The sequence below is a fragment of the Aulostomus chinensis genome, chromosome 1, assembly GCF_037954235.1.
Source record: "Aulostomus chinensis isolate RoL2024-O1b breed Wild chromosome 1, RoL_Achi_v1.0, whole genome shotgun sequence".
Lineage (NCBI taxonomy): Eukaryota > Metazoa > Chordata > Actinopteri > Syngnathiformes > Aulostomidae > Aulostomus > Aulostomus chinensis.
In genome coordinates, this window is record NC_141320.1 from 62,925,426 (window position 1) to 62,952,197 (window position 26,772).

General features: G+C 46.3%; 1 protein-coding gene across 1 annotated transcript; it reads right to left on the reverse strand.

Moving 5' to 3' along the window:
* On the reverse strand, positions 1–26,772 carry nalf1a (NALCN channel auxiliary factor 1a). Its single transcript, XM_086199308.1, has 3 exons — positions 25,579–26,772; positions 4,397–4,568; positions 1–2,940 (listed from the first exon to the last, which is right to left on the reverse strand). The coding sequence occupies exons 1-3, from the start codon at positions 26,263–26,265 to the stop codon at positions 2,642–2,644; spliced, it is 1,158 nt and encodes a 385-aa protein (XP_086055434.1). The 5' UTR covers positions 26,266–26,772; the 3' UTR covers positions 1–2,641.

A 26,772-nucleotide genomic window follows, 5' to 3' on the forward strand; every position in this document is an offset into this window, starting at 1 on the left:
AAAAGATCATGACTTGTGGGACGCATTTTATAAATAATTTCACCCAAGTCTTTTGTAGAAAAAAACGAAAGTAAATTAGCAAACTAAAGCATCTCTAGTATGACAATATGACAACTTTATCATATTTTTTTCTCTATATTTGAACCCTTTTCTCAATTCAAGTGTCATTTTTTTCTGTATATATTTTTCTCTAGACCTCTTTATCTCATCTTTTTAACATCCAGCTTAGTCCTACTCATCAACTCACACCACTGCTTTAGACAACAGAAAAGAAATATGCAGCAAAAATCTCAAAAAACAGACCCAAAAAAAAAGGAAAACCAGAGGAGGCGAACAGAAAACACAGTGAGATTCTAACAGTGGTGGTGGTGGAGGTGGAGGGAGGGCTGTGAATGGGAGAGAGGGAGGGGGGCAGGGCGGAGGGGGGAGGCAGCCATTTTTGGGATCCCACATTCAGCACATATTTACAACAGAAAGGACAGGGTGGGCGGGGCAGGTGGGGTTCATCTGCATAGATCCACAGAACATGAACAGTTGAGAGGGACGAATGCAAGTGGCCCGATCACATCCGCTGTCGTCCCGGAGGGAAACAAAGAATATCGAGCAAAAAAAAGAGGGTTCAGACTGAGGACGGGAAGATGGGGAGGGGGATCAAGTCTATGAATTTCATTTTGAACAATCCAGAGGCGAGTGTAGCCCTCTGTGTGTGTGTGCGTGTGTGTGTGTGTGTGTGTGCGTGTGTGTGTGTGTGTGTGAAGATGTGAGGCGAGCTTAGGTCAAGCTGAAGCAGCGAGTCAGATGTGAAAAAACAAGTGCTGATGTAGAAACGCTTCATCAGAGGCGACACAACCGCTGTGTCTCATCCGTCAGATATTTGCCCTCCCTTTGCTTCTTTATTTTCTCTTTTTGGTACATCACTAGTTGCGGTTGGTATCTGATTTTAAAAGGGGGAGATAAAAGGATTCCTAATCCCTGTGTCCGTGTGTCAATGTGCGCATTACTGGCAGCAGCAGGAAGGGGAAAAAGAAACAGAAGAAGAAGAATGGATCAGCCCTTGGAATCTCCTCACAGTCCTCGCACGCTGACGCTAACACAGCCCTTTGCTAGCTAGAAAGGTAGCGGTTTATCAGGACGTCAAAGGGTGATTGAAAAGTCGAGGGATTGATTGATTGATCGACTGATTGGCTGGCTGCTCGCTCACTCGCTCGGACCAACGTAGGAGACCAACACACCGGCTGGTTGGTTTATTGCTCCACTGCCAGCATCGACCTCACTGGGCAAACGCAGCAGAGAGGCACTCAAGATGTGGGCTCCCATTTATCAACCTGAACGTAGACTGAAATGTGTGTGTGTGTGTGGGGGGGGGGACTTTTAAATAAATACATTCAAGAAAGAGGCATCAGCATCTGATAGCAGCGTCGTTGCAGCTGAACTCCAAACGTGTCCCAGAGGGCTTGACACCGTGCAACTGGTGCGCAAGGTGGTTTCATCCACGTTAGCGTGACAGTTGCAGGAAAATTCTACTATAAACTCGACACTTTCATGTCATTTAAGGACACCAGATGAGCTTTCAGGTTCCTTGCAAACGTAGCAGTGGGATTGCCAGATGCTAACGTTGCTATCAGAGGCTAATAAAGACACCAGACAAACAGAGACGTTAATGGCACCATTTGCTTGGCGAATGATCCTTCACTTTTTTATTTCTGCTCACATGGTTGAGAGTAAAGCTAGCATGTGTGTACGCTCAGGTGGATGAATGAGACCCCTGCTGTTTTGGCTTCATGGAGCTGATTTCTCTCGGTTGTTCTCTACATTCCTACTAGCTAAGACGAGCTACCTGTCCCCGACACCTGCACCACCGTATGAGGTAATCGTATCACCTTCCGCTGAAGCCGTGAGCTGAACGGCAGCTATTCCTGCAGCTTCCCACAAGTTAGAAGAGAAAGCAAGCCAGTCTGAGAGCACTTAAGGTCCTAACGTGTGCAGGCATGTAAGGGGTTAAGAAAGGAGGGGTGAACATTAGAATCGAGAGGAACACATACATTTTGTTCTCAGAGAAACAAGAGCCACATGAGTGATGGGTGAGCTACTCCTGGCAGGCCCTGGAGCAACATCACATCTAAGGTAGTGAGACGCCGCTGTCGCCGTCAAGGTGACGGCAGCAAGCGGGAGGCAGAGGATATGTCAAAACATTCTGTCAGCTGATGAAGAACGCATCAAAAATCTTAAGGTAATGATGAGTGAGAGCGCACACTTCATCAATGTCCGATTCCCCTCTGATCCGCCATCCATACACACAGAAAACACAAGGAAGGAAGAGGGGAGGGGAGGGAGGAAAGGCAGGAAGGAGAGAGAGAAGGGACAATATGCTAGAAAACATTTGGATGGAATAGAAACAATGAGCAGGTTTCAAGTGGCAAGAGGTCAATTCTTTAGAGGGGTGGTTCTCAAACATCTCGCTGCAGTCGATGTCCAATCCCAGCACCTTTAGCTCCAATTAATCCCTCCCACTTCCTGTGGTTCATTGGCGGCAGATAGTAGAGGCGTTTCCAGTATGTCAAAGCCAGACGTGTCCCTGGCAGCCGTGACATTGTAAAAACCGTAATCCTCCCCGATCCTTCGTTATCCATCCCCCTTCGCTTCATTCCTCGTTAGAAGCGCCCTCCTCCGGCGCAAAAATAGCAGCCACGCCCACCAATGTAGAATTATGGGAGGCTGAAATGATGATGACAGTGTGTAGGAGGACGAGGGCCAGCAGGCAGATCTTCAGTCGCCCGCTGCACAGTCTCGGGGTGGCGGCAGAGGTGACTGAGGCCCCCTCGGGCTGGCAGGAAGAAGCAGTCCTTTTTAGCGTCTCGCCCGAGGGGTTGTCCATTCTAGAGTCCCACCGGACGTCGCAGCACTCCGCCTCACTGTCTGATGGATGATCTCTCAAGAGCCCTGAGGAGGAGAGCGCACAAGTATTTACAAGCACGCTCCAGTGACCCACACAGAACTTTCTCACTTCAAAACACAGAAAGCTTGCAAACAGGAAGTTGGCCTTCATAATTGTTGAATAAAGTGATCGTTGAAACCCGTAGGAGGGGATTTCACTAAATAGGGAGCCTGATACCTGGAGGTGATTGGCTCCGTGCTGCATTTCGTCTGATTAGCTTGTGACCTGACATGCAAAATAATCTGTTCACATGAAATTACATTTATCATTTTGCTGAACATTTTTCTTTCTTGAGTCAAAAAAGTGAGTTGTTTTATGGTAGTTTATAGTTGGGTTTTTTTTGGGGGGGGGGCAAATTTTCTTCACTCAAAAATATTCATTGAGATTATTAAGATTATTTAAGATTTATTTTTAAAAATGCAGCAAGCCCTTGTTTAGAAAAAAATTCAAAATGACAGAAAACGGTGAGACCGTTGATGCTCTGTCAGATTGTGGAATTGTGTTTAAATAGTTCAATTAAAGGAACCCTTATTTTGCTGAGGACACCACGGAAGATCCTCCAGACCCCCTTAGAGCAGGATCAAATGTCCATCATCTCACTTAAATTCCAGTAAAAACTGACGACGCCTGCACGGATGCGGTTCTAATCTAGCAATCATCCAGATTAACTGGATGTCAGGCATGTAAACCAAGCCTCAAACCAGTTCCAGTTGAACAAAAGAACCAAGTCTGACACGTCACTGGCGACCCTCCTTGAACTCAGACACCCTTCAGTTTGTATGCAGCTTTCATCAGGGACGGATTAGACCCAGTGACCCCCGGCTGAACTCAAATTAAACCCCATGGTCGCCCGAGAAAGTGATGCATCGCTGCAGCACTTGATGACCCTGGAAGCGTAACTGGCCGGGCTGTAAAAGGAGCTGTCATCTGCACGTAGACGACCAGAGCGCAGAGGAAAAACATCTCACAGAGGAAGACAGCGGCTCAAGGCTGATCAGAAGCCAGCTAGGATCCCACCTCACTCAAAGGCTACTCTTAATTCAAAGATGTTTTAAGTCGGCCATAATAATAGAGAGAATAAGTCAGCGTCAATGACAGTCCAGCAACCCTAAAATACTTCTTCTTCTGTGGTGGTGTTGCTCAGCTCCTCTACTTGTTAGCAGGCTTGCACATCTTTTACTGGAACCCTTTGTGGCTTTCCTGCATGAACAGCAAATATTGAGAATCGTCTCTTACAGCATGTCCTTGTCTGAGCTCAGCTGTGCAGTACTCAAACACACCACTAGATGTCATTAGAAAGCCGTTCAAAGCGTTGCACTGTTCTCCTGAAGGGAAACATGGAGACACATTCTAGATTCTGTGTTGATCAAAAGCTAGTAAATCAAATCTGTGCAGGTCACACATGCAACACTGTCCTTGTGTCTCTGCTGCTGTTGACAGTGACACTGGCAAGTTATTAACCTGTGCAGATGAAGCTGGGGCTGCCGCCATGGATCAGATCGTCGTTATCTGGCAGGATGAACGGACAGCTCTGCTGGACCTCCAGGCAGTACTGGTGGCACGGTACCTTCCTCTGACAGGACTGTTGGGTGGTGGGGAAATACTGAGCACACAGCCAGGGCTTGTAGGCCGTCTGAGGAGGAGGAGGAGGAGGAGGAGGAGGAGGAGGAAGACGACAGGAGAAGAGAGAGGAGAGGAAATGATATAAATAGGGTCCTGATCCAGTTGTGTTTCGGTCGAAAGTTCTCACTGTGTTAATTGACTTGTACAAGAGTCCATTTGTCATGTAAGCACCTCCTGAGTATCAGAGAAAAAAGACAAAATGGAGCACAATGAGGGCTGTGGAGATGCTAGCCAAGGCTAGCCTGCCAGAGCATTAGCTAAGAGAGTGAACCTGCCAAAGCAAGTGTGAGGATTGGCTTATTTATTTCTAGGAGACAAAACAAGAGAATAAAACCGCAGGATAATACAACAGTGAGGCACGACTGCTATTATTGTACTTGTTAGCTGCATTATTGACCGATCAATTAATGACTGTCTGCAGAATGTCTTCACATGTATTCATGTCAAATAAACAAAAACGACAAACCAAGCTCCCCAGGAAACAGAATTCATCGACAAATGTTTTTTCAGGCCATTGTTTTGTTTGTTTTGTACAGGCCACACAACAAATACACAGTTGAAACCAAAGTTTTGAATTCATTTGTCCAAAACCCAATGCATCATGCAAATGGAGAGATATCTAAACCAAATGTGTGTACAGAGCAACCGAGCTAATGCTGGCTAACAAAACCTTCGCTACAAACAAACACATTTGACCTCCTCCCTCATTTAAGGCTTTTTTTGGGGGAAAGTGTTCTCTGAAAATTATTTATTGGAATTTTAAATGAAATCAGTTTCGTGTGTTGCTGGCTAACATTTGGAAATTAGCACCAAACACAACTGATTCACGCTAAGGATAGAGTGTTGCAATGCTAGCATTTGCTTCTTTGATGGAAACAAAGCTGAAGCCAACTGGAACAGATATGAGAGATATTTACAAACCCTTCATTCACTGAGAACTTCTTTACATGCAAAACAGGCAATGGAATTCAATACAGGTGGCATGAAGACATTTTTTTTTTAAATATTCACACTGGAAGTGTACTGTGTTGCAAGCTAACATTTGCTAATTAGCCTTAAGAATAACTGAGGCTGTTTAAACACAATGTCCTTGTTGCTGCTCTTGCAAGTCAGGGAACAGGGAAGTGTTTGCCACAAATTTACGCCGACATAAAACCTATGACTTGTTTCTTTTAAGTAGTCGGTCAACGGGCCTATAAACTGATCCCAACACATCTGGAAAAAGACCGAAACAACTAAAAGTGCTGGCTACCATCTCTGCATCGGTGTTCACCTGCTTCGTGTCCTGCTTACTTTTCAAATATTCACCAACGAGAGTGAACACCCTGCGTCATTGAGCAATGTCAGGTCAGAGGATGCAGGAAGCAAAGCAGCGCCTCACTGTGTGCAGCCCATGCAAGGTTGCTCTCCCGCTGACGTCACCGCCAGTGACCCCGCGCCTCGCAGATGTCAATGACCAAGTCCATGACATCATAAAGGAAATATGTCACGATTGCACCACCAAAGATGACATTGAAGTGCTTGGGTCATTGAAACAATAGCCAACATTTCCGGACAATAACAAAGACAGAGGATGATAAGATTCCCCACGAACAGATGTTACCACTCTGCAGTGACGTCATTGTCTGATAACTTGGTCCAGAACCTCAACTCATACCACCGGGACTTTTTTTTAAGTCTAAACATTTTCCTGTCTTTAATCTGTTTTGCTAACTTCTTTCTGCTGCTGTTTTTCAGGGGGAAAAAAAAGGCTGTTCTCCAGAATTTTGACACCAACATTCATGTTTTCACTGCAAGTGTCTGGTCCAAGTACTGGTTACTGTCTCATTTACTATCATGAATCAACTACGGTATACTGGTATACTATACTGGCCCTAAAAAAACAACCACACTGGTTAATCCCTATTTGTGACTCAAGGATTGTTAAATATGTTTGTGTGTGCACAGACTGCCTGACAGACACAGATCAGGTTGAATGTGTGTTTTGAGACTCCATCCATCGTCATCATCCGCTTATTCCTTACTAGTAAGGGTCGCGGGGGGGCTGTAGCCTATCCCAGCATCAACGGGTGAGAGGCAGGGTTCACCCTGGACAGGTCACCAGTCCATCGCAGGGCCAACACATAGAGACAGACAACCATTCACACTCACAGTCACACCTACAGTCAATTTAGAGAATCAATCAGCCTCGTTCCCTCTTGATGTCTTTGGACTGTGGGAGGAAGCTGGAGTACCAGAGAGAACCCACACAGGAACAGGGAGAACATGGAGACTCCACACAGGAAGATCCCGTGCCCGAGCCAGGACTCGAACCCGGAACCTTCTTGCTGTGAGGCCACAGTGCTAACCACTGCACCACCGTGCAGCCCTGTCGTGAGACTCTTTCCTGGTAAATGCCCAGACATTTGCTTCTTCGTGTGAGTAGATTTTTTTTATCTTTATTGTTTTTTTTTTTGTGTGAATTTTATCAGTGTACTTAGTGAGATCTGAACCCCTCTGTCATCAGGAGTCACCGTGGTTTCTAAAGTGACTCTTCCTGACACTATGATGTTTGCTTAAATTACACCCGCGGACCTCCTATAGAGTTTCAAATACTGGGAAATCACATGGGGTCTGATTTGTTTAGACCTCCATCCAAAGATAAACACCGCAAAGGTAATTATGATAATTATAATAATCTGATTAGGCTGATGGGGATGATAATGATGAGAACAGTGTGGACCTGCATGCTCTGTCAAATCAAATATATTCCAGACACGTATGACTTCACATTGATACTGTATGTGTCTGGAATATACTGTACTGTAGCCTCAAAACAACTTTTCCAGGAAATATACTCATCCAATCTGTGACGCTTTGATCTATCCTCATTTTAATTTGTCATAATAAACCATTTGGAAATCAAAGCAGCAGGTTAATACCCATCATGCCTTGCTTTTGGCAGCCCTATTCTGGCTGTGGAGAGACTCTACCGCTGCATGCCGGGAGGAGAAACCAGCTCTAGATAAAAATCACAGATTGATTATGTTTTTTAAGAGTCGGGGGGTATTCTGTCTTCATTTTGTGACTGAGGATTTTCAGCTTCCCGTCTGCGCTCTCGTTTTATTCGAAATGATTTAGCATAAATTCTTGCCAACGGTGACATAATCCGTCTAGGGATGCCGCGGCTATCAAAAGAGAACCAAAACAATACGATCGCAGTCAGACAGGAAATCTGGGTCCTCCTGAAGATGTATGCTGGCAGTTGCCAAGGTAACGGCTTTTTCTGCTTTTCATTCGAGCACAATGGGTACTGCCCCGCTCTCTCTGTTGGTTTTCTGTTTGTGTGCACACGTTTAAGCGTGCATCCACATGTGTGTGTGTGTGTGTGTGTGTGTAAATGTGAGTGTGTGTTTGTGTGCTCAGCGTGAAAAGGGAAGCGTATGAGAGCAAATTGAGTTAGTCAGGAAGCAGGCCTGGAGTCTGATTTGATCAGTCTAATGTGTGATCAGTGTGAATGGGAACCTGGCACTCAAAAAGCCTCCGTCACCTTGCAGCAGCAGCAGCGGCAGCGGCGGCAGCGGCGGCAGCAGCAGCAGCAGCAGCAGCAGCAGCAGCAGCAGCAGCAGCAGCAGCAGCAGCAGCAGTCTTCTTCCAAGCATGAACCGAAGACACCGACCACAAGGACCATCCAGCCCCCTTTAGATGCCACATCTGTCAACACTACAGCAATGTAGCGCGATAATAAAGCACTTTTATCATCTTTTAACAGCTAAAAATAACACCAAAATTAGGATTCAAATGCTGACGCTCTTGCAGATGAGTGTCAGCAGCTCTGGTATCAGTAATTCACACAGTGATTAATGTTACATAAGAGGCGGACAGAAGATCGAGTCATGGATGATGTCTCATTTTTTTGTGGCGTGCAGTTCTCTGATAGTCTGGCTCCAACTGGCAACAACATGGAGATTCATCCAAAATAAATGAACTGAACTTATACTGCATAGCGCCTCTCTACCTTCGCAGTACTCAAGCCACACATCAGGAGCACCTGAAGGTTCAGCACTTGGAAAAGCGAGAATCGAACCAGTGACACTTCAGTTACCAGACACTGAAATCCCAGAGAGGTTTAAGGAGAAAAATCGCGCAGACTTTCAGCAAACTTAAACTGAACACAGGTTGCAGTCTATGATTGTTGTCATTTGCTTGGTATGTTTGCTGAATAATTACATTTCAAGTTATGATTATTTTATTTTGATAAGACTGATGATGAACTTAATTTGTGCAGCACCTTTCACACGAAGACTGCAGCTCGAACAGAGAAAAGAACACTGGAGTCACGTCGAGAGATCATATGCGGCGTCAACGATGCCGCCGATCGTTTCACAGCTGATGAAGTCGATAGCTGCTCTATGCAGATGCTGATATTATCTGTATAAAAACAAGTCATATTCCATTCATATTTTGTTAAAACTGAAAAACACACTTAAAGTCGATTTGAAAGAAACGTGAACAGATATTAATATCAGCCATCGGACTGATATGTCTAAAAAATGACCAATATCTGCTGCTACTGATGACCTGCCGATGTTTTTGTGCGTCCCTCTTGGTGTAGAATTACGTTATTGTACGAATGTTCTGCTTGCAAAAAAGATCAAAGTGAGTATGGATGCAAAAACATGAATCCAAATGTTTCCTCGACAAACAAATATTAATGATCGGCAGCTTATAAAATGTCTGTTTGATGCTTGTGCTCACCGTGCGTGTGTGTGTGTGTGTGTGTGTGTGTGTGTGTGTGTGTGTGTGTGTGTGTGTGTGTGTGTGTGTGTGTGTGTGAGAGTGGTCACATGTGGCCAACAGGTAACTGGCTCCACTACAATAAAGACTAGAATTACAGAGCAATTATGGCGTCAGATGTGCTATAAATCAGCCATCCCAGGGAGGGACGTGTCATATTCGTGATGTGATCATGTGATCAGATGACCCAAAGAATTTCTCTCTGCTTAGCGACAGGGGGATTTAGAGCGGGGCTCAGATGGATTACATCCCCCCACCACCACCCCACCCCACCCCCGTGATTTTGGAGTTGTAAAAGCCAGTTCTGGTCATTCCTGAGGCGTGCAGCAGCTCACAGAAAAGTGTCCGTCTAAGGCTGACAGCTCCTGTAAGTCTGACATGCAAAGCAGCTCTTCCTCGGTTCTGCTTCGCCGTGGCGCCGGGCTTTCCCCTCGCCATTCACACGCCTGTCAACGTACACACAAAGAACTGTTGGAGAGCTTGTCTGCAGACAGGAGGAGATGCGGAGAGATACAAGGTTCGGCTCGATGTTCATTCACAAGCAGCAGCGGGAAAATTACCACCCCTAGGAGATGTCAAATGTCAAATAACGGCGCGGTCGGGTCAGACGCTCCACCACGGAAGTTCAAGACTGTTTGACTTCATTTGCTCTGCTGACACTGATCCTGACAAAAGAACCTGGAAACACTGAACTACACAAGAGGAGAAACAGCACATAGAAATGTTAAAGAGAACTATGAGCCGCTGAATCCAATATTTAACAAAAAGGTAGAAGATTAAAAAATGGAGATTGCATGTCCACGTGTAAACTGGATAATATTTTCGTTGTTTAGCATTCACGTGCATCTTGTCATAAAACACTGGCTATGATTTAAACTCAGCAAATTGCACAAGAAACCAGTGCTGCATCATCTCCTGTGTGTTCATCCACAAGAGGAAGTAGTCCCCCACAAACGCTCTCAGTTACTTCTGGTTCTTCACGTCCAGCACAAACATCTCCACACATATTGCTACTGTAATAGTCCACATCTAATTTTTAGATTTTTTTTGAGTTAATTTAGTGGTTGTGTTAATTTTGATTAGGTTTTTCTGACTGACTCCTCTAAAGGTAGAATTGGAATGAGTAGACTGACGTGGTGGGGGGACAGACACAGTCTCTATGTAGTTTTGGGTGGGTAACTGCCCCCTAATGGACGCGCAGAGAAGCATGTAAGACGGCGGCTCTGCTTCCTGGTCTGAACTCCGGGTTGTCAGGGTTTTGGTTCTCTTATGAACTGGGCCATATTTCTGGAAATGAGAGCAGCTCCGTCCAACCGGGATGGATGCCGTCCCTCCTAATCAGCACGTTTCAGTGTAAATATGGAGGTATCCACCCAGTGTGGTGTCAAATTGATCACAGGCACAGGGCTCACGCTGGAACTCTAAATGTCCAGAGGCTTACAGCCTCTGCTGTGTTGATCTGATCGGCAACGCATGCCTTCACTTTCTCATGCAGGGGAGGCTTTTGTCTGTTACGGGATGACGACTTGGCATGGGTTACTTTGGCTCTAAATGGTTCAAGAAGCGGCAAAATCCAATGTTTTCAACGAGTTGAAGGGGTTGGTCATGGAGAACAATCACTTCAACCAGGAACTGGGTTGCTGTCTTTGCTTGTGGGCTCTCAAAGGGGTATTTTTCCCATGCAATAAGTGAGGCTTCAATACTCTTTAGCATGCTTCTTCTCCAAGTGGCTAATTAAGTTGCTTGTGTTAAAATTGGCGACCTTTGTGCCACCCCTCGGAATACCCTTCGCACAGACCCTGCGCTTTGCTTGTTTTGCTGGTGGGTGAATCCAATGTAAAAAACTCCCAAACTGCGGACATTCTGTATCCTCCGTCCTCAAACGCGCTCGACTCAGCTGCAGCACATGCTGTGGTTATTTTGTTTCCAGTTGCACATCCACAGCGCGCGTCATGTGATCACATGGCACGCCGGGAAAAAATGCCTGGTGGAATCCGGTAGGGATCAGATTGATGCTTAGACTGGAGGGTTCGCCGATACAAATGTACCCCAATAAGGACATATCGGCATCGGGACACCCCTACTCACAGGCAGCCCTGTCCTTGTGTAGCAGCCTGTCCCTCTCACCTGCAGCAAGAGCAGTGGATGTCCACCCCTCTGCCTCCAGAGTAGAGGACAAATATATCAGCTTTTTCAGGTCTTGTGAGCACGTTACTCCGTTTCCCAGTTCATGTCCTTTATAAGCAGCGGGGTCCACCCCCCCCCCCCCCAACAGAAAAAGTTCATTTGTAAGTCCAAACATATCTGAGATATTTTTCACACACTTGTTTGTCTCCAATGATGAGAATCCTTTATCTAGTGAGCCAGAACAGTCTCATAAGTAATAAAAGCACACAGAAAGGAATTAATGGACAAGAAAGATTCACAAATTTGTTTCAAAGCACACACAAATGTGTTTCATTCCTTACCTACGTAAAAAAAAAAGATTCACATAAAAAAGATCCACGAACACATTGCTCATGCACTCACAAAAAGAAAAAGAAATCACAAACATATACACCTAAAAGTATTTGCAGTCTTCATCAAATTCATATTTGTAGCTTGTTGCATTCATAAATAAACCGTTGGACCTGCATTTACAAGGTGCTTTTAATTTGTAAACCTCGCTGCATTTGTGTGTGAGACTTTTGAGACTCCCCTGACGTGACTCCGATCCACAAACTCCTTTTTTCTATTTTTTGTGTGCATGAGCCACTTGGTCATTTGGTTTATGAATTTTATTTTTATATGTGAATATTTTTTACTGATATAAGGAATGACAAATATTTGTGTGTGCATTGAAACAAGTTAGTGAATCTTTCTTGTCCATTAATTCCTTTCTGTGTGCATTTATTCCTTCTGAGACTGTTCTGGCTCCATACTTAACTGCCACATAAAGTCCAATATATGTAAATTCATTATGATGCAAACTGACTGCTGACATCATCTAGCGATGTCTACTATTCGGACAGCCAGAAGCTGCTTTTCGAGAATTGGAAACAGTTGTTCCCACCGTGTGAATAAATTTCAGACAAAGGTTTGTCAAAAACATCGCACTGAATGTTCATGTTCAAAATTAGCATCCAGTGAACAGTTGTTATCAGAATAAATCCTCGTGGTTTTTATTGGCATAACTTTCAGCTTGCATGCAAAAAGAGAGTCACAGTCAATTTAAATCCAGCAGACAGTTTTTATTTCAAATAAATCAGACAATTGCACACATGAAAATTAAAGGGAAAAAGTAGTTTAAAAAGATTTTACACTCCAAAGCTTTTTAAAGTTTATTTTAAGGTTTAAAGGTGGTGGTGAGGAGGACACCCTGACCCTCCCTGTCATCGCTGCCATGATTTTTGTCTTTTGGTGCTGTGGTTCTTCTGGTGAAGGGCGGCATGTTTGCTGTATTAGGCTCCACCAAATATCACAATATGGCCTCTTCAGGACTCCATCTTCCCCGGCATCGGTGGCACAAGGGTTTCTTCCGGTGCCGCATCACTTCAAGTAGAGGAACCCATCGTCATTCTACCGAATGGTGCGACGATGTACCTGGCAGAGGACGCAGTGACCCTTCGCCACATCAGTGCCGCAATTCTTGACATAAGGAGCAGCCCGAGCTTTTAGGTATTGTTTGGCTCTGTGCTTCCTGCACAGAGCATCGGGATCTATGCCGGAAAACAGGTGGCAAATTCTCCTGTGGTTGGAGAAATCAGGGGCAGGGGTCGGCCTCCGGATCTTAGCCTGCCTGGTGCTGCAGTTCACTCCACGCCTGGCAAAATCATTATTTTGCCTTGCAGCATTGGTGCTCGGGGCAGGAGTTGGTCTCCAGACAATGTCCTCCATGGCCCCGTAGTTGCTACTATGCTGGGTGGCGGATGGCTCCCACATCATGTCCATCACCCTATCGCTGGCACCATAGCACCCAAGGTACTTCCTACCAAGCTTGGTGAAGTAGTTCTCTTCACCAGCAACACTTGTGCTTGGAGCAGGGGTCGGCCTCCAGATCCTTCTCTCCCTGGCACGGCTGTTCATGGTACGACGATGTACCTGGCAGAGGAAGCTGTGACCCTTCGTCACATCAGTGCCGCAATTCTTGACATAAGGAGCAGCACGAGCCTTTATGTAATGTTTGGCTCTGTGCTTCCTGCACAGAGCATCGGGATCGGTCTTTGAGAACAGGTGGCAAATTCTCCTGTGGTAGGAGAATTCAGGGGCAGGGGCAGCATTGGTGCTCGGGGCAGGAGTTGGTCTCCAGACAATGTCCTCCATGGCCCCGTAGTTGCTGCTATGCTGGGCGGGGGATGGCTCCCACATCATGTCCATCACCTCATTGCTTGCGCTGTAGTATCTTTGGAGCTGGGACTGGACCAGATACCTCACAAAGGAACTCATTTTGGGGCCTCAGAAGTCTCTGCTGCTGCTGTTGCTCTCAGTTTTGTCCGGTCCCAACTTGCTCTCACGTTACTAGTTGTGTTCTTTCTTTCTATATATTTGTTCTCTCACCACTTCTACATTCAGTCAAGTCTTCTGCTGTCATGTCAAGATGACAGTCACAAGCCAGAATGTCTTTCTGTGATCTCTGTACTGAGACTTAGCAGGCTGTGATCTCGCGAGGGTCCGAATTCAACCTTCATCTTGAGTTGAGAATGACAACATGACCATTTTATGTGGACATTTTTATGCAGTACAGGCCAAGAAAAGCCTTTTTTTTTTTTTTGTATTTAACTTTTTAATGATGCTATCTTGTGATAATTGCTGTTGTGACGGTGGATTAATTTATCTGGCTCTTTCAAGTTCATTGTCCCTACATGTCAAAAATATTTTTCGAGGAGTGTAATTGTTTTGGCCTCAATCCGAATGTTTGCATTTTGTTTTCATCAACATTATTTCTCAGCTCTGTAATTTATGAAAACTATTTTGGGAACTCACTGAAATAGTAACATATGCATTTCTGTGTGCAAACTCGTGAGGGGCGTGGGTGCATGTCAGGACATTTTGCCACCAATACGGAATCCACACTTTAGTCATGTGACGAGATGGCTAGTCCGATTACGATGTTAACGGAGAAAAGGCAAAATTGAAAGAGTAACACACACGTGATTTTGAGCAACAAACACTTCTTCAGTAGACTTTGATCCAACATTTGAAGGTCACAGGGAAACTCATTCGCCTCTCGTGCTGCCAGTTCAACCCACTCAGTCACCTCTGGAGAGCAGTTTCAACTTTGTTTTGAATATTCCATTGTGGACGCACACTGTGCACCTGTTCACTTGGACTGAGGATGAAGGGATTGTGGTTGCTAAAGGTCAAAGGTCAAGCACATCATGGGCCATAACATAATTTACATGCTAATAATTAGGGGGGGGGGGGGAAATCACTACAAATATTGTATGATGAGTCTGGACAAACATGCAGGTGAACTACAACTGCACGGGTTGGATGGTGATTGTAGTTTTATTTTTTTTAGCTCCGCCTACTTCCACACCATCCACGTTAGCCAGTATTTACCAAATAACTGCAACTCTGTTCAAAGTTCCTCACGTGTTTTTTCAAACCACAGCAGTGTTTCCAGTTAGCATGCTAGGCTATGCATGCTAAGTTAAGCTAAAAGGCTATACTATCCATCGCCTCACATTTCTGCAGCGCAACATCAATCTTCTCATCAAATGTCCTTCAGCTGAACTGTTAAATCAATCATTTGTGGAGAATTTCTTTTTGAGCGCCCTCCAACTGCATGTCCTTATAAATGGATAAATATATGTGTGTGTGTGTGTGTGAGAGAGAGACAGAGAGAGAGGGAGAGACAGAGAGAAAGAAAGAGAGAGAGTGAGAGAGAGAGAGGCGCATTAGCTGTGACGTGTGCACAGCGATGTCCTCAACTTCACCAACCAAAGTCTCTGGTTCAGTGTAATCATGTTGCTCGCAGGTACGTAAAAACTTCATGAAGGGTCAACTCTGTCTTCCTTGTCTCTCTCACACACACACACACACACACACACACACACACACGCACGCACGCACGCACGTTCACAGCGGCTATAAAGTGGAGTCGGCTATAAAAAGCATGTGAGTCAGCTGCAGAGTGAGATCCCAGTTAGAAGCTGAGTGACACAGATCATTACCACTCGCACTAATCACGGCCGCCATGGAGCAGGAAGCCGCTCTCACCCTACCTGAGCAATTTTCTTTCTTTCTTTCATGAGAAGCTCTGGATAGTGAAGACGAGCTCAGTAAAGACGATCAAACCTGAGGAATGTCAGAGTGCTGCAAGCGTGATGACGCAGCAGGACATGGATGCGGAGGGGTGTCCGTCATCTGAACCCCGATGATGATGACGCTGAAGGGGCGGGGTCAGAGGTGAATCATACACGCTCAGATCTAATTGCGATTTATCAAGCCAGGTGTGATCGCACCACAACACCGGAGGCGTCCAGGCGAGTTTCTCAGAAGCAAAGAAACAACAATGATGACAACAGTAAACAGACGCCTTTGTTTCGTGATCCATCAATCTTATTGACAAGCTACCAGAAACCTGAACCTGTTCACAGGAACTGCCCTCAGGAGTATTATGGGATGCAGCTCCAGATCCTGAGATGGATCCATGTTTACTTTGATCTTCCCTGAAACTTGTTTTCTGGGTCAGTTCAGAGAGAGAAAGTCATGGATGTGTACGGCTGGACTGGCTAAGCCCGCAGGTGCAGCCACCCAGCGGTGGTTTAAACAAGCTGGAAGTGTCACATGACAGACGAGCGTCTGGCGTGGGACCCCGAGAGCCAGGCTGGTTTCATGTGGAGTAGATTAAACCGCCTCGCTCCGGTCGCTGCATCCTGGTTGACTCGCTGCCAGCTCTGCAGCTCTCTCTTCGAAAGGTTTAAAGAATTCATTTTCAGTTGGATAAGAGCTCTGGGAGGCTGCTGAATAGGTCAGTGTGGCTCGGCTATCGATGTGGAGCCAAAGCCAGGGCGGTATCGACTGAAACCCCCCTGAGATGTCACTCCACGATAAACACGGACAGATAAACGCTGAGTGAGGACTCTGACACACCATAACAAACTCAGAAGTACCACTCAAATGCTTGATTTTCTTCTAAGTGAGAAAGAACGTTAAATCACCATCAATTCAACATCAGCGTGAGTAATTCCACAACTGCTCGCCTTCAAAATAAAACCAGCAATGCTTTATTACTGGCCTTGAGAGCATTATTCTGAAAAATTCTGACCGGAAATCAAAGATATCTGGCTGGCTAATGAACAAAACTGTCACCTTCATCGATTGCTGTCTATTTGACGTCCAGAGATACGAGCACGTAGGATCAATGACGTCACTTACGACCACATTTCAGGTTAAATACTGCAAATGGCAACAATTATCGACAAAGTGCTGTCAGTAATGGCAGCCATGGTTTGAAAAGGAAGGGTGGGCCCCGAGGAGGCACAGAAATCAGCATATACTGTCCATTTAGGAGCCTGGACGGGAGTGAAAAGGTGAAAGGTCACGATGTGAGTGATGAAGGGCAGATAAGTGTGGTCAAGAATGGCGATGATTATGTAACGCCATCATTGAACATTAAGCTCAGCTGGGGAGAAATCGTGAGGAGGCCATAATCATCATCACCATCATTCATGGATCATTTTAAAACATTCCACATCGGCATTCATTTCAATTTGAACCCCAATTTCAGAAACTGTTTTACCCTCTTAAGAAGCAAAAAGTCACCATAAACGGGCATAGAGTTGCAATTTTGAGATTGTTTTGTGTGTGCGTATTTTGTAGTTTCCATCCATTGTCACTATGAGAGAGATAGTACAGTACTACCAAAATAAAATACTTCAACCCTCAGTTGGTAGATGTAGAAATACAAGTTGATCCAGACCAATGTGGTGAGCTGCAAACCACCAACCACGAACTGCTGACCCCAGGTGGAAGAAACTGCTGCTTCGGCTCACCAGCTGTTCACAGTGAAGTCACCCGAAAGTAGAAGAGTTCTTACCAATGATGTAACAACGCAGTAACACATGACTGATCCATGCGCGTCACGTGATCTCGGGTGTGTGAGACCAAAGCCGCAAGGTTAATAAACAAGTACAAAATGGATGCAAAACAGCCAAGAGGCCCCCTCTTCCACCCACGCAAGGAGCAAGACACGAGCCCTGCCATGATACGCCCCCCCCCCCCCCCCCCGTTGTCACTGCAGTCAGCAGCCTTGAGAGCTGAACTCACTTCCATGGCTGTGAAACGCTGGGAGCTGTTGTTGCGTGTGTCTATTAGACATGAACGTTTAACACTCTAGATGTTTGAAGAGGTGGGAGGGCGACGCAGCTCCTCCAAAGCTCTCGACTCAGGTGGCCACTCTGCAGATGGGACGGGGGGGGGGGGGGGGCAACATCAGGAGTGTGGGTGGACCAGGTGGCTCAGAGAATTGCTGGATGTCCCCTGTCTCTTCTCCACTAGAAGCTCCACTGCTGCAAAGAACACTGCCGACTGACGCTGTCGTTCCTATTCAAGATTTTTCTCATAAAAACCAACAATCGCAGGTAAGTTTGGGAACAAGCTGGCACTGGGCTACCCCAGGGTGTAATACCACTTCAAACCTCAAGAGGCAGTAGTGCTCCATCATGCTGTCATCTACAAGGGCTTTACTTAATAGATGATAAAGAAAACAAGCGCCTCAACTGTTGTCTAATTTTGTCCGTCTTTCACTAGCAGGATAAGGTGTGCAAATATATTTCTGTCAGTGGAGACACTGCTGATCTCCACGGAGACACTTCCTGCTTTCTCTCTCTCTCTCTCTCTTGTAGTTTTCCTGCCTCTCCACTTCCTCTCTGCCACCTCAATTCAAGCAGAATGTGCTCACACCCACCACCCTCATGTCTAGTGAGTGACAATTCATTTACCGGGACAGACATCATCCTCAATCATCTTAATGGGCCCCACCGAGCTTAGCAGAGATTCACCTTTTACCTAGTCTACTATACACACGGAAAAAAGCTCTTCAAACAGGACACACGAGGGGAGGTCGCTTGCTGAGGGAATACTGGAAAGTCAGATAATCCCATTAATGGTGCAAGTGGTGGGGGAACATGGAGGCGATCATCTGAAGGGACTAGAGGATCTTTGGGATCGTCAGTGACATCATCATCATTAGTGACATTACTATAATGCAGTATGGTGCGTTCAGGCTTACATGTCTATGCCATAAAAACAATCCATTAGAATTCCTATGTAGACCGCGGGACTGTTAGACTAATTGATGTCACAGTCATAAATGAATGGAGGTATTAGTCTGACCCTTAGGTGTTCCACAGGAGGAACATCCAGTTTGCAACATCTTCATTTTCTCAGCATTGCAAAGCAATCAATGATTTCTCCGGATTTAATTTCAGAATTGCAGGAACAGGATAAATGTTGCAGTGAGGGTTTTTTTCTGCAGGGATGTTAATGTGTAATGTGTGTGACAACCGTGGAAAAAACACCAAAATTCAGATTCTATCACCAATATGTGTTGATGGTCAGCGAGTTTAATGTGTGTGGTTATCACACACACACATACACACACACACACACGGACCAATTTCTAAAGGAATACGCAAACAGAGAAATTAAAGAAATTAGCTGACGTCAACTCCAGAGAAACCTTCTGATATTTTGAGGGTTAAAACATCATCCAGAAAGATGAGATTCATTAACTGAGAACTGAAGGAATATTTCAACTCACGGCTGAAGGGAGTCCAAGCACTGTTAGGCAGGACGACTGCCTTAGCTAAATGCTTCTCATGCTAATTTCTGATATACGTGTGCGGGTACGTGGCCAATAGAGCTGGTTGTAATACAGCAATGCTAAACATGCTAACATGAAGGTACGTAAATCATGTTGACCTTGGTGGTTCAGACTGTTAGCATCCTGGGGGAAGAAAAAGACTAGAGGCATGCTAATATTTGCTAAAAAATATTTCCAAAAAAATAAAAACTGAGTGTTGTTAGTTTTGTTGGAGTTTTTGTCTTGTCTGCAAACATGTACTGATTCTTAGACGTGCAGGTACACCCAGGTTAGATGGACTAGGACCACCTCTTCACCATCACCACCATCAGGGAGCACTCTATCGATCACGAGACGTTTCATTGAGGGAAAAAAAAGGCTTACTTTAGTATTTTCTAAAGAAAAAGTAAATAAATAAATCATTGCTCCTCCCCAGTACTGAGACCACCTCTTCAGCAAGGTCTGCGTGTTCGGTCCTGATCTGTGTTCACGACGACCCGAATGAACCACAAAGTCCAGACAAATGCTTCAGGAGCACTGCAGTACTGGTATCAGAACTCCTGGTAGCAAGGCAAGCGTTTCATCATTGCTCTGCCAGTGTTAAGAATTCGGCTGACTAAAGCACATGCAAATGATCTAGTTAGCGAGAGGAGCTAGCTGGAATCACAGTCTTCACAATGGGAAGCACAGAAGCATCTGATCAGGGTGAGCACACTCCTGCAGCAGCAGCAGCAGCAGCAGCAGCAGCAGCAGCCCCCTCCTCTCTCCTCCTCCAGCCTCATTAGCATGCTGCTCAGGGATCTGCCCATTCATAAAAGAGCCATGGCAGGGTTGGGGAGGGGGAAGGGGGTGAGGGGGCCAGCAGGCACCTTGAAGGAATAAAACCCCCTCTCCAGGACAACAAGTGCACGCCGGCTCCACAATTGCTGAAGCCACACGTGAGCTCTTTCTGTGCGCAGCTCGCCTGGACGGCTGAACAATGCAACGCACCGCAACGATCCGCCATTCAGTAATGTACTCCAGGCTCTGAGACAGCACCAGACCCCCTCCACTACCACCACCACCCACCCACACACCCACACACACTGTCAGTGAGTATGAATATTGAATAAAATGGTAAGAAAGGCTGCAATTTTTTTTTTTAAATGCTTCGGTGATCACAGGATATTCATGCAGACGAGATGAGCCACACAAAAATGATAGATTTGGGGAAGGGTGTGTGTGTGTGTGTGTGTGTGTGTGTGTGTGTGTGTGTGTGTGTGTGTGTGTGTCTGTGCATGTATTTACAGTACTGTTGTTAACCAGGATTTGCTGTTGCAGGAGTAAAACTGAAGCGACAGCAGCAGTAAAGTCTTCATGTTCTGTTCTGATGTTTGAGTTTGATTGTTTAACAAATTATTTTTGTTAACTCTAAGACATATTTTTAAAAATGGGATGTCAAAATTAACAGCACAACCCTTTTCATGTGTCCCGTCTTCACATTTGCAGCTTTTAATAGCTTCTTTTGCAAATTCTGTTTCATTTTCAAAGCGGTTTTGAGAGTTAAGGCCTCATTTAAGTTCCCTGTTTTGTAGTACGAGCTATTTGGAATTCTGCAAGGCCATCTCATCCTGCGGGAAGAAAAAGTCTTATTGTGGTGACCTGTTTGGTCACATATCACTTACTCCATGTTTCCGGAATGTCTTTGATATATAATTCCTTTTGGAAAATACATTTTGGTCTCCGATAAAATCTAATATTACACTGCAGCCACATGTCTGAAGGTGAACTTGAGGCTTTTATCAGACGGACGTAGGGATCATTTTACCTCCACATTTCAGTATAAATCAATAGATAAATTGAAATGAAAAACAAGCTGGTTTCATTTATGGACACAAGAGCAGAGGTGGGCGAAGCACTGAGCATATTTCCTTCAGTGAAATGTTCTCAATGTTCCCATCACACAGCAGATTTACAGATTTGGTGATGTAAAACAGCAATATTAGCCTAGCTTAGCATTAAAACTCCTGCTCTCAAGGACTTTTTAAAGTTTAAAATGAAAAATGCACCCGACACAAGTGTCAGCTTTGAAATTAACGTGTGCACTTGAAAACTGCCTTTACAAAACTGCATCTAGATTATAAATATACACAAAAAAGTAAACTGCAAAGTTTAGCGACAAAAAACGACTCTAAAAACAAGCCAAGGAGCTCATTTTCTGCAATAATCCAAAATGCAACCTAAAAGGGGCCCAGCGATGAACCCGTGACCTTTTTTGTTTGAACGACAGATTTGTTGTCCCGCTTATAAAGCCTCCATCTGTGTTGAGACTGGCATCCAGACCCCCCCATCTGAGAGCCCATATCCTTGTCGTTACACATCACTTACCACAGAACTGTCCGTACTGTAGGTAACGAGGAGTGTGAAACAGAAATACACACATTCAGCTTCCTTGGGTAACGTGGAAGGTGCTGTGCTAATCAATAGGGATCAACAACTTCTTAGTATCACTGTCACCCTTCCTGCTGGCTCCACAGATCAATGCAGATGAGTGTGTGTGTGTGTGTGTGTGTGTGTGTGTGTGTGTGTGTGTGCGCGCGCGCGCGCGTGCGTGAGCCGTTGACAAGGATCACTACTTACTACACATCACAAGATTACAGCTGAGGAAAAGGTAGTAAGTCCAGCAACGTCTGTCTTTCAAAATTGAAAACTTAACAGTTAGCGCTATGCTAGCTGGAGCACAAGCTATTTTTCCTGGGTTCTCTTGATCAAAAGCCAACAGGATAGTGAAGCTAGGAGGTTTACAGTGAGCCATGATGGGCTACAAACAAACGACACCAACATAACTGTCTTTCTTCTTCTTTCGTCCTCTTTAGCCACTTTTTTAGCATTTTTAGGACACAAAAAAGCATCTAAATTAAAAGTGTGGTACTTACAAGGGATATGAGCAACCTACGTAAGTGATATTGACACACTGATGACATCAAAACCCCAAAATCAATGAGCTTATCGATCCTGCTAGCAGGCGAAGTAACACAGCAACCTGCTAGCAAGCGTCATGGTGGAGTAATGAGTAGGAGGGGCAATGTAATGTCAGTAGAGCAAATCTACAGCTCAGTGCACGGAGTGACATTAGCTAAGCTGCTAACAAGAAGCTAGCAATAGAATCACTTGACTACCAGAGTAGATTTTTCAGAATAACACTCTCAAAGCAGCACGGATCAAACCAATAGAGTAACAAAGCAGGGCTGCTTTTATTTTGAAGTTTACATAGTACTAAGTACTTCGAAGTACTGCAAAATGTTGCTATCATCACATGTATGTTTGCCCCCCCCCCGGTTGAATCAGAGGCAGGTCAGAGGTGAGGCCTGTGGAGTGTGAAGGAGCTGAGAATTACACGTGATTAAAATCCAACTCCCACGCCGAGGATGGGAGCAGGAAGTCAAGATTTTCACACTTGCAGCTGAGACGCTTCAGTTGTTGTCCTCGCCTTGAGCATTAAAAAAAAAAACTACAAATTTTTCAAAACACTCTGACGTGGTCTCACCTGCACTTGACCCGTGTGTGTGTGTGTGCGTGCGTGTGAAAAAGCCACGTTTCAGAAAGTTGCTTGACTTTTGAAAAGAATTAAAATGCAGGAAATGAATCGTCTCAATAAGTGAGACGAGGTGTAGAGATGCCGTGCAGCCCAGGAGACAGCGGGACAAGAGACAAATATGTCCTTCTTTCATCAAATTAGCACGACTAGAACTCATCTCAGCCTGACGATATCAATGTTAGGAGGAGGGAGTGGAACACCTCTCGCTATTCGGGCAGTTTTAGGTGAATGTAGGGATTAAGCAGCAGATTAATCGATAATGAACGGGACTACAGACTGTTTTTCATTGAATCTCGGTGGACAGGGCGGTGCTGCATTGGTTGCACTGGTCTGCATCCTTCTGATACTTTTTGAGGTGAATTAAATATGCAATAGTCCCACATGTCAGACTTCATTTCACCTTTGCTGGATTAAAACATGGGGGGGGGGGGGGGTGAACACTCCAGGGCTCTGAAGAGGGAACTCTGCTTGCGTCTTATTGTTAACGCGTCAGCGGGATGAGCAGAATTCAAATCATTTGAAAATATTCCCCTCCCTGTGCGTGCATCAGCGCGGGTTTAAAGGTCTGGAGTGGGGCCCTGCTGACGACGTAAATGGTGAGTGTTCCCGGACTCCAATGATGGAGGATCCCATTGTGAGGAAGAGTGCGGCGGCTGTGTCCGCCGTGTGATGTTTCACCTCAGGCTAGAGGGATCAAAGCAGCACCTGCGGACCACACAAGCAACTCCTGCACAACAAACGCTGCTCTCTGTGTCAAACACTTGAAATGTCAGGGATCTTCCTCTGCCTGTGGCTAACATTCAGCTCAGAGAAAGACGACGTTTAGCCGACGATAATCAAGACACATATGTGAAGCAGCTCGTTCTCCGAGGCAGGCAGGTTGCCATTAACTCCTAGAGAGCGTGACATTTTTATTTCCAGTCACACTGCTCTCTCAATACTGCTGCCGACCACACACGCAAACCTATAATCATGGAGCGGGAAAGAAATTAACAGCCTGACTAAATGACTGTTTTCCCTGGAAAAGCCGAGAGGTGAGCCGCCGTTCCAGACTGACGGCGGGGAAAACCCGGAATCAGCTTCAGCTCAAGTGCAGAGACGTCGCTGGTGTGATGCAACAGCGAGTCATTGTCAGTTGATATCAATGGGAAGCCTCCTCAATGACTGGAAGGCAAGGCCGCAGCCAATGAGGATTCTCATTCATGAAACGCTCCTACTCACTGTTGTACCCTCATTGTAGTCTTGCAGCTGGGAAGTGAAGTCTGATTCCTTGAGAGGTGTGCAAGCGCAGTAGACCTGGAGTTGCTGGCTCACTTGTTAGCATGGCAACATCGCCACGGCAACGTCCAAGTCATCTTAAATCAGATCCGCACAGTTATTTACATTGGAGATTAGAGAACATATGTTGTGTCCAGACATCACCAAACGATCACCAACGTCCAGGACACCGGTTGGAAGTGCCACTTAATAGGCAGAGGCAAGAAAAACTGAAGCAGCAGAGGTCGAGATGTCCCAACTCAGTCAAGCTTCAGAATCCTACACTTCCCAGAATGCTGCAGATTTTCCCAAATCCTGCCCCTCTTACAAACCCTCCAGTTTGCAACACAAGCACTATCATACAGTTTAGGAGGCCCTATCTAGATGATGTCACGATGACATCATCGAGGTTTACAGAAGCATCACGCATCCGGACTTGAGAAGCGGACCTCATTGTGTATGTATGTGTGTACGCACACACGTCCCCTCAGGCATTGCTTCCTGTCTGTCAGACGACAACGAGGGCTACATAAGACCTACGGTGTTTCAGAAAAAATCTCCACTTATTTCATGAATGAGGCCCAGCGTGGCGATACTGAACATTAATTACCAGCCTTCCCTCTATCAAATAAACAAACCACGAGCTGAGTTGTGTCCACGGGGAGTGTGAGCGCACAGAGACGTGCTACCTAGTCTGGAAAGCCTGAACTGTCTCTGCCAGGATGAAGACATCCAGCAGCCAAGACTCAAAGAAATGGGGAGATAAAAGAGGGTGAATCACTGCTTGATGACATGGTTTAGTGTGTTTCCTGACTCCAGCGAGCTCAAATGTCTGAATCTACATGTAGGAGCAGGCAGATGGCCTGATTGGGTTTGAACGCATGTGTTCCATCAGGGTGAATGGAGGCCATCTGGGATTGGCCAGGGCTTCTGTGAATGGAGCGCCATTCAGCACCGCGGACAGCTCCGGAGCTGGCGGAGCTCTCCATGGTGCTCGGCCTCCCTTCACAGCCGGCTAGGACCCACCTCCACCGGGCAGACACGCCTGGATATGAGTGGCTTTTAACGAGGCCTACATGCAGGCCTAGTAATGAGCAAACAAGCCTTCTGCCACATTAGGCAAGGAAACCACCTCTTGACTTCAATGAAACGCTCTCAATGTGGAGTGGAGCGGCCATGATGAACACCTGGCGGACTGCGACAACACACACACACACACACACACACACACACACACACACACACACACACACACACACACACAGAGTTGTTTGCATATGTGAGCAGACTCCTGTTAAATTGTTTACAGGCTCTAGAGCCGAGCCAGAAGCCCCATCAAGGTTATCGATGGCTGATCAGGAGGATTATGACCTGCAGGAGCCTCCTCAATGTCAAAACACTAGCGGGGCCTCCATCTGCACATTAGCACGGGGCCTAAACACCACGAGATGAATGAACACGAGGCCCCGAGCCGGGAGTCTCCTTGAATCTGTCATCCGTCTCCATGGTGACAGGAGGAGGAGGAGGAGGAGGACCAAAACTGGCATCTATCCGGGCCCAAATCAACAGATGGCCACCACCACCCTCCCACCCCCCTTTTTTTTTCCCTTTGCAGCCTACCTTGCACTGCTCCATGCACGTCCTCACTGAATAAGCCCCCGGCTCATATTTCTGAGTCAGGAGCTCAAAGTCCTCGTATTTCTCCTGGGCGTGCTGGTCGTAGCGCTGGTACGCCTGGACGCACAGGCTGCATCTGGTCGTGTCGCCATCGCCGAACACGTCGAGGCTGCAGTTCAAATTGTCCGGACTTGTGGAGCCGTAGAACAAATCCAGGAGAGAGTAGGAGTTACAAAAGGAAAGGTACAAATCGCTCATATTTACAGCCCGCGTCCCCTCTTTGTCGGAAAGGCCCCTGCACAAATGGTCGGCATCTGCGAAAGTAAAGCAGTTCTTAGATAAACTATCCTGGTGGCAAGTTTCTAGCCGCCACAAATGTTTGGTAGAGTTTCCTATAAAAATAGCATCTGGGTTTCCTCTGAGGCTGCTGTGTGCTGAGTGAGTCTGGGGGGAGAGGAGGTGGGAGGATGCGTACTTGTCCCGGGTCCGGGCCAGTTTGGCCTCGGCGCAGAACCACAGGTGATCAGAGAGGAGGATGGTTAGGAACAAGAGAGATGCCAAGGACAATCGCCATCTCTGCGCCCTCTCTGAGTCGGTGAATGGCTTTTGGTTGTCGCGGGGGGGCTCTAGCCAGATTTGGAAGCCGTCGTCATCTTCTTGCTGCCAACACGTCCCAGCACCCCTGGTCATATTTTGGGAACCGGCCGACTCCACCGTGGGGGCTCCTCTGCCGCAACAGTCATTGACGTGGGGTCCGCTTCGCGTTTTTCTCCCCTCAAGTGTCGGGTGGTGGGTAGTCCCGGCTTGCCTGTGCGATCAGCGGTAATTCCCATCCAAATGTGCGCGGCTCGGGTGGAAAATCAGACGCCTGCGACCACGGGCCGCATCCTCCATGGCTGACCGGTGAAGCCGCTGTCCTCCCGTCCGCCCTGAGCTCCGCGCCGCGCCGCTCCGCTCCTCTGCGTAGCCTCGACTCCGTTTTTAGCAACACTCACCGACGCGTTTACGTTTTCCCCGGCCTCGGTCGTGCAGGGACAAGGGCGCTATCCTCTTCCAACATGGCGAAGCTGGTCTGCCTTTGTGTCGGCGGATGGGCCTGCAGCCTGGAACAAACCTCTTTTCTTTTTCAAGCCCTCACCGTCTTCATCCCGCTGCCGTTGTCAAGTTGCCGCCATGTTCGCCGAGAGACGGTGTGTT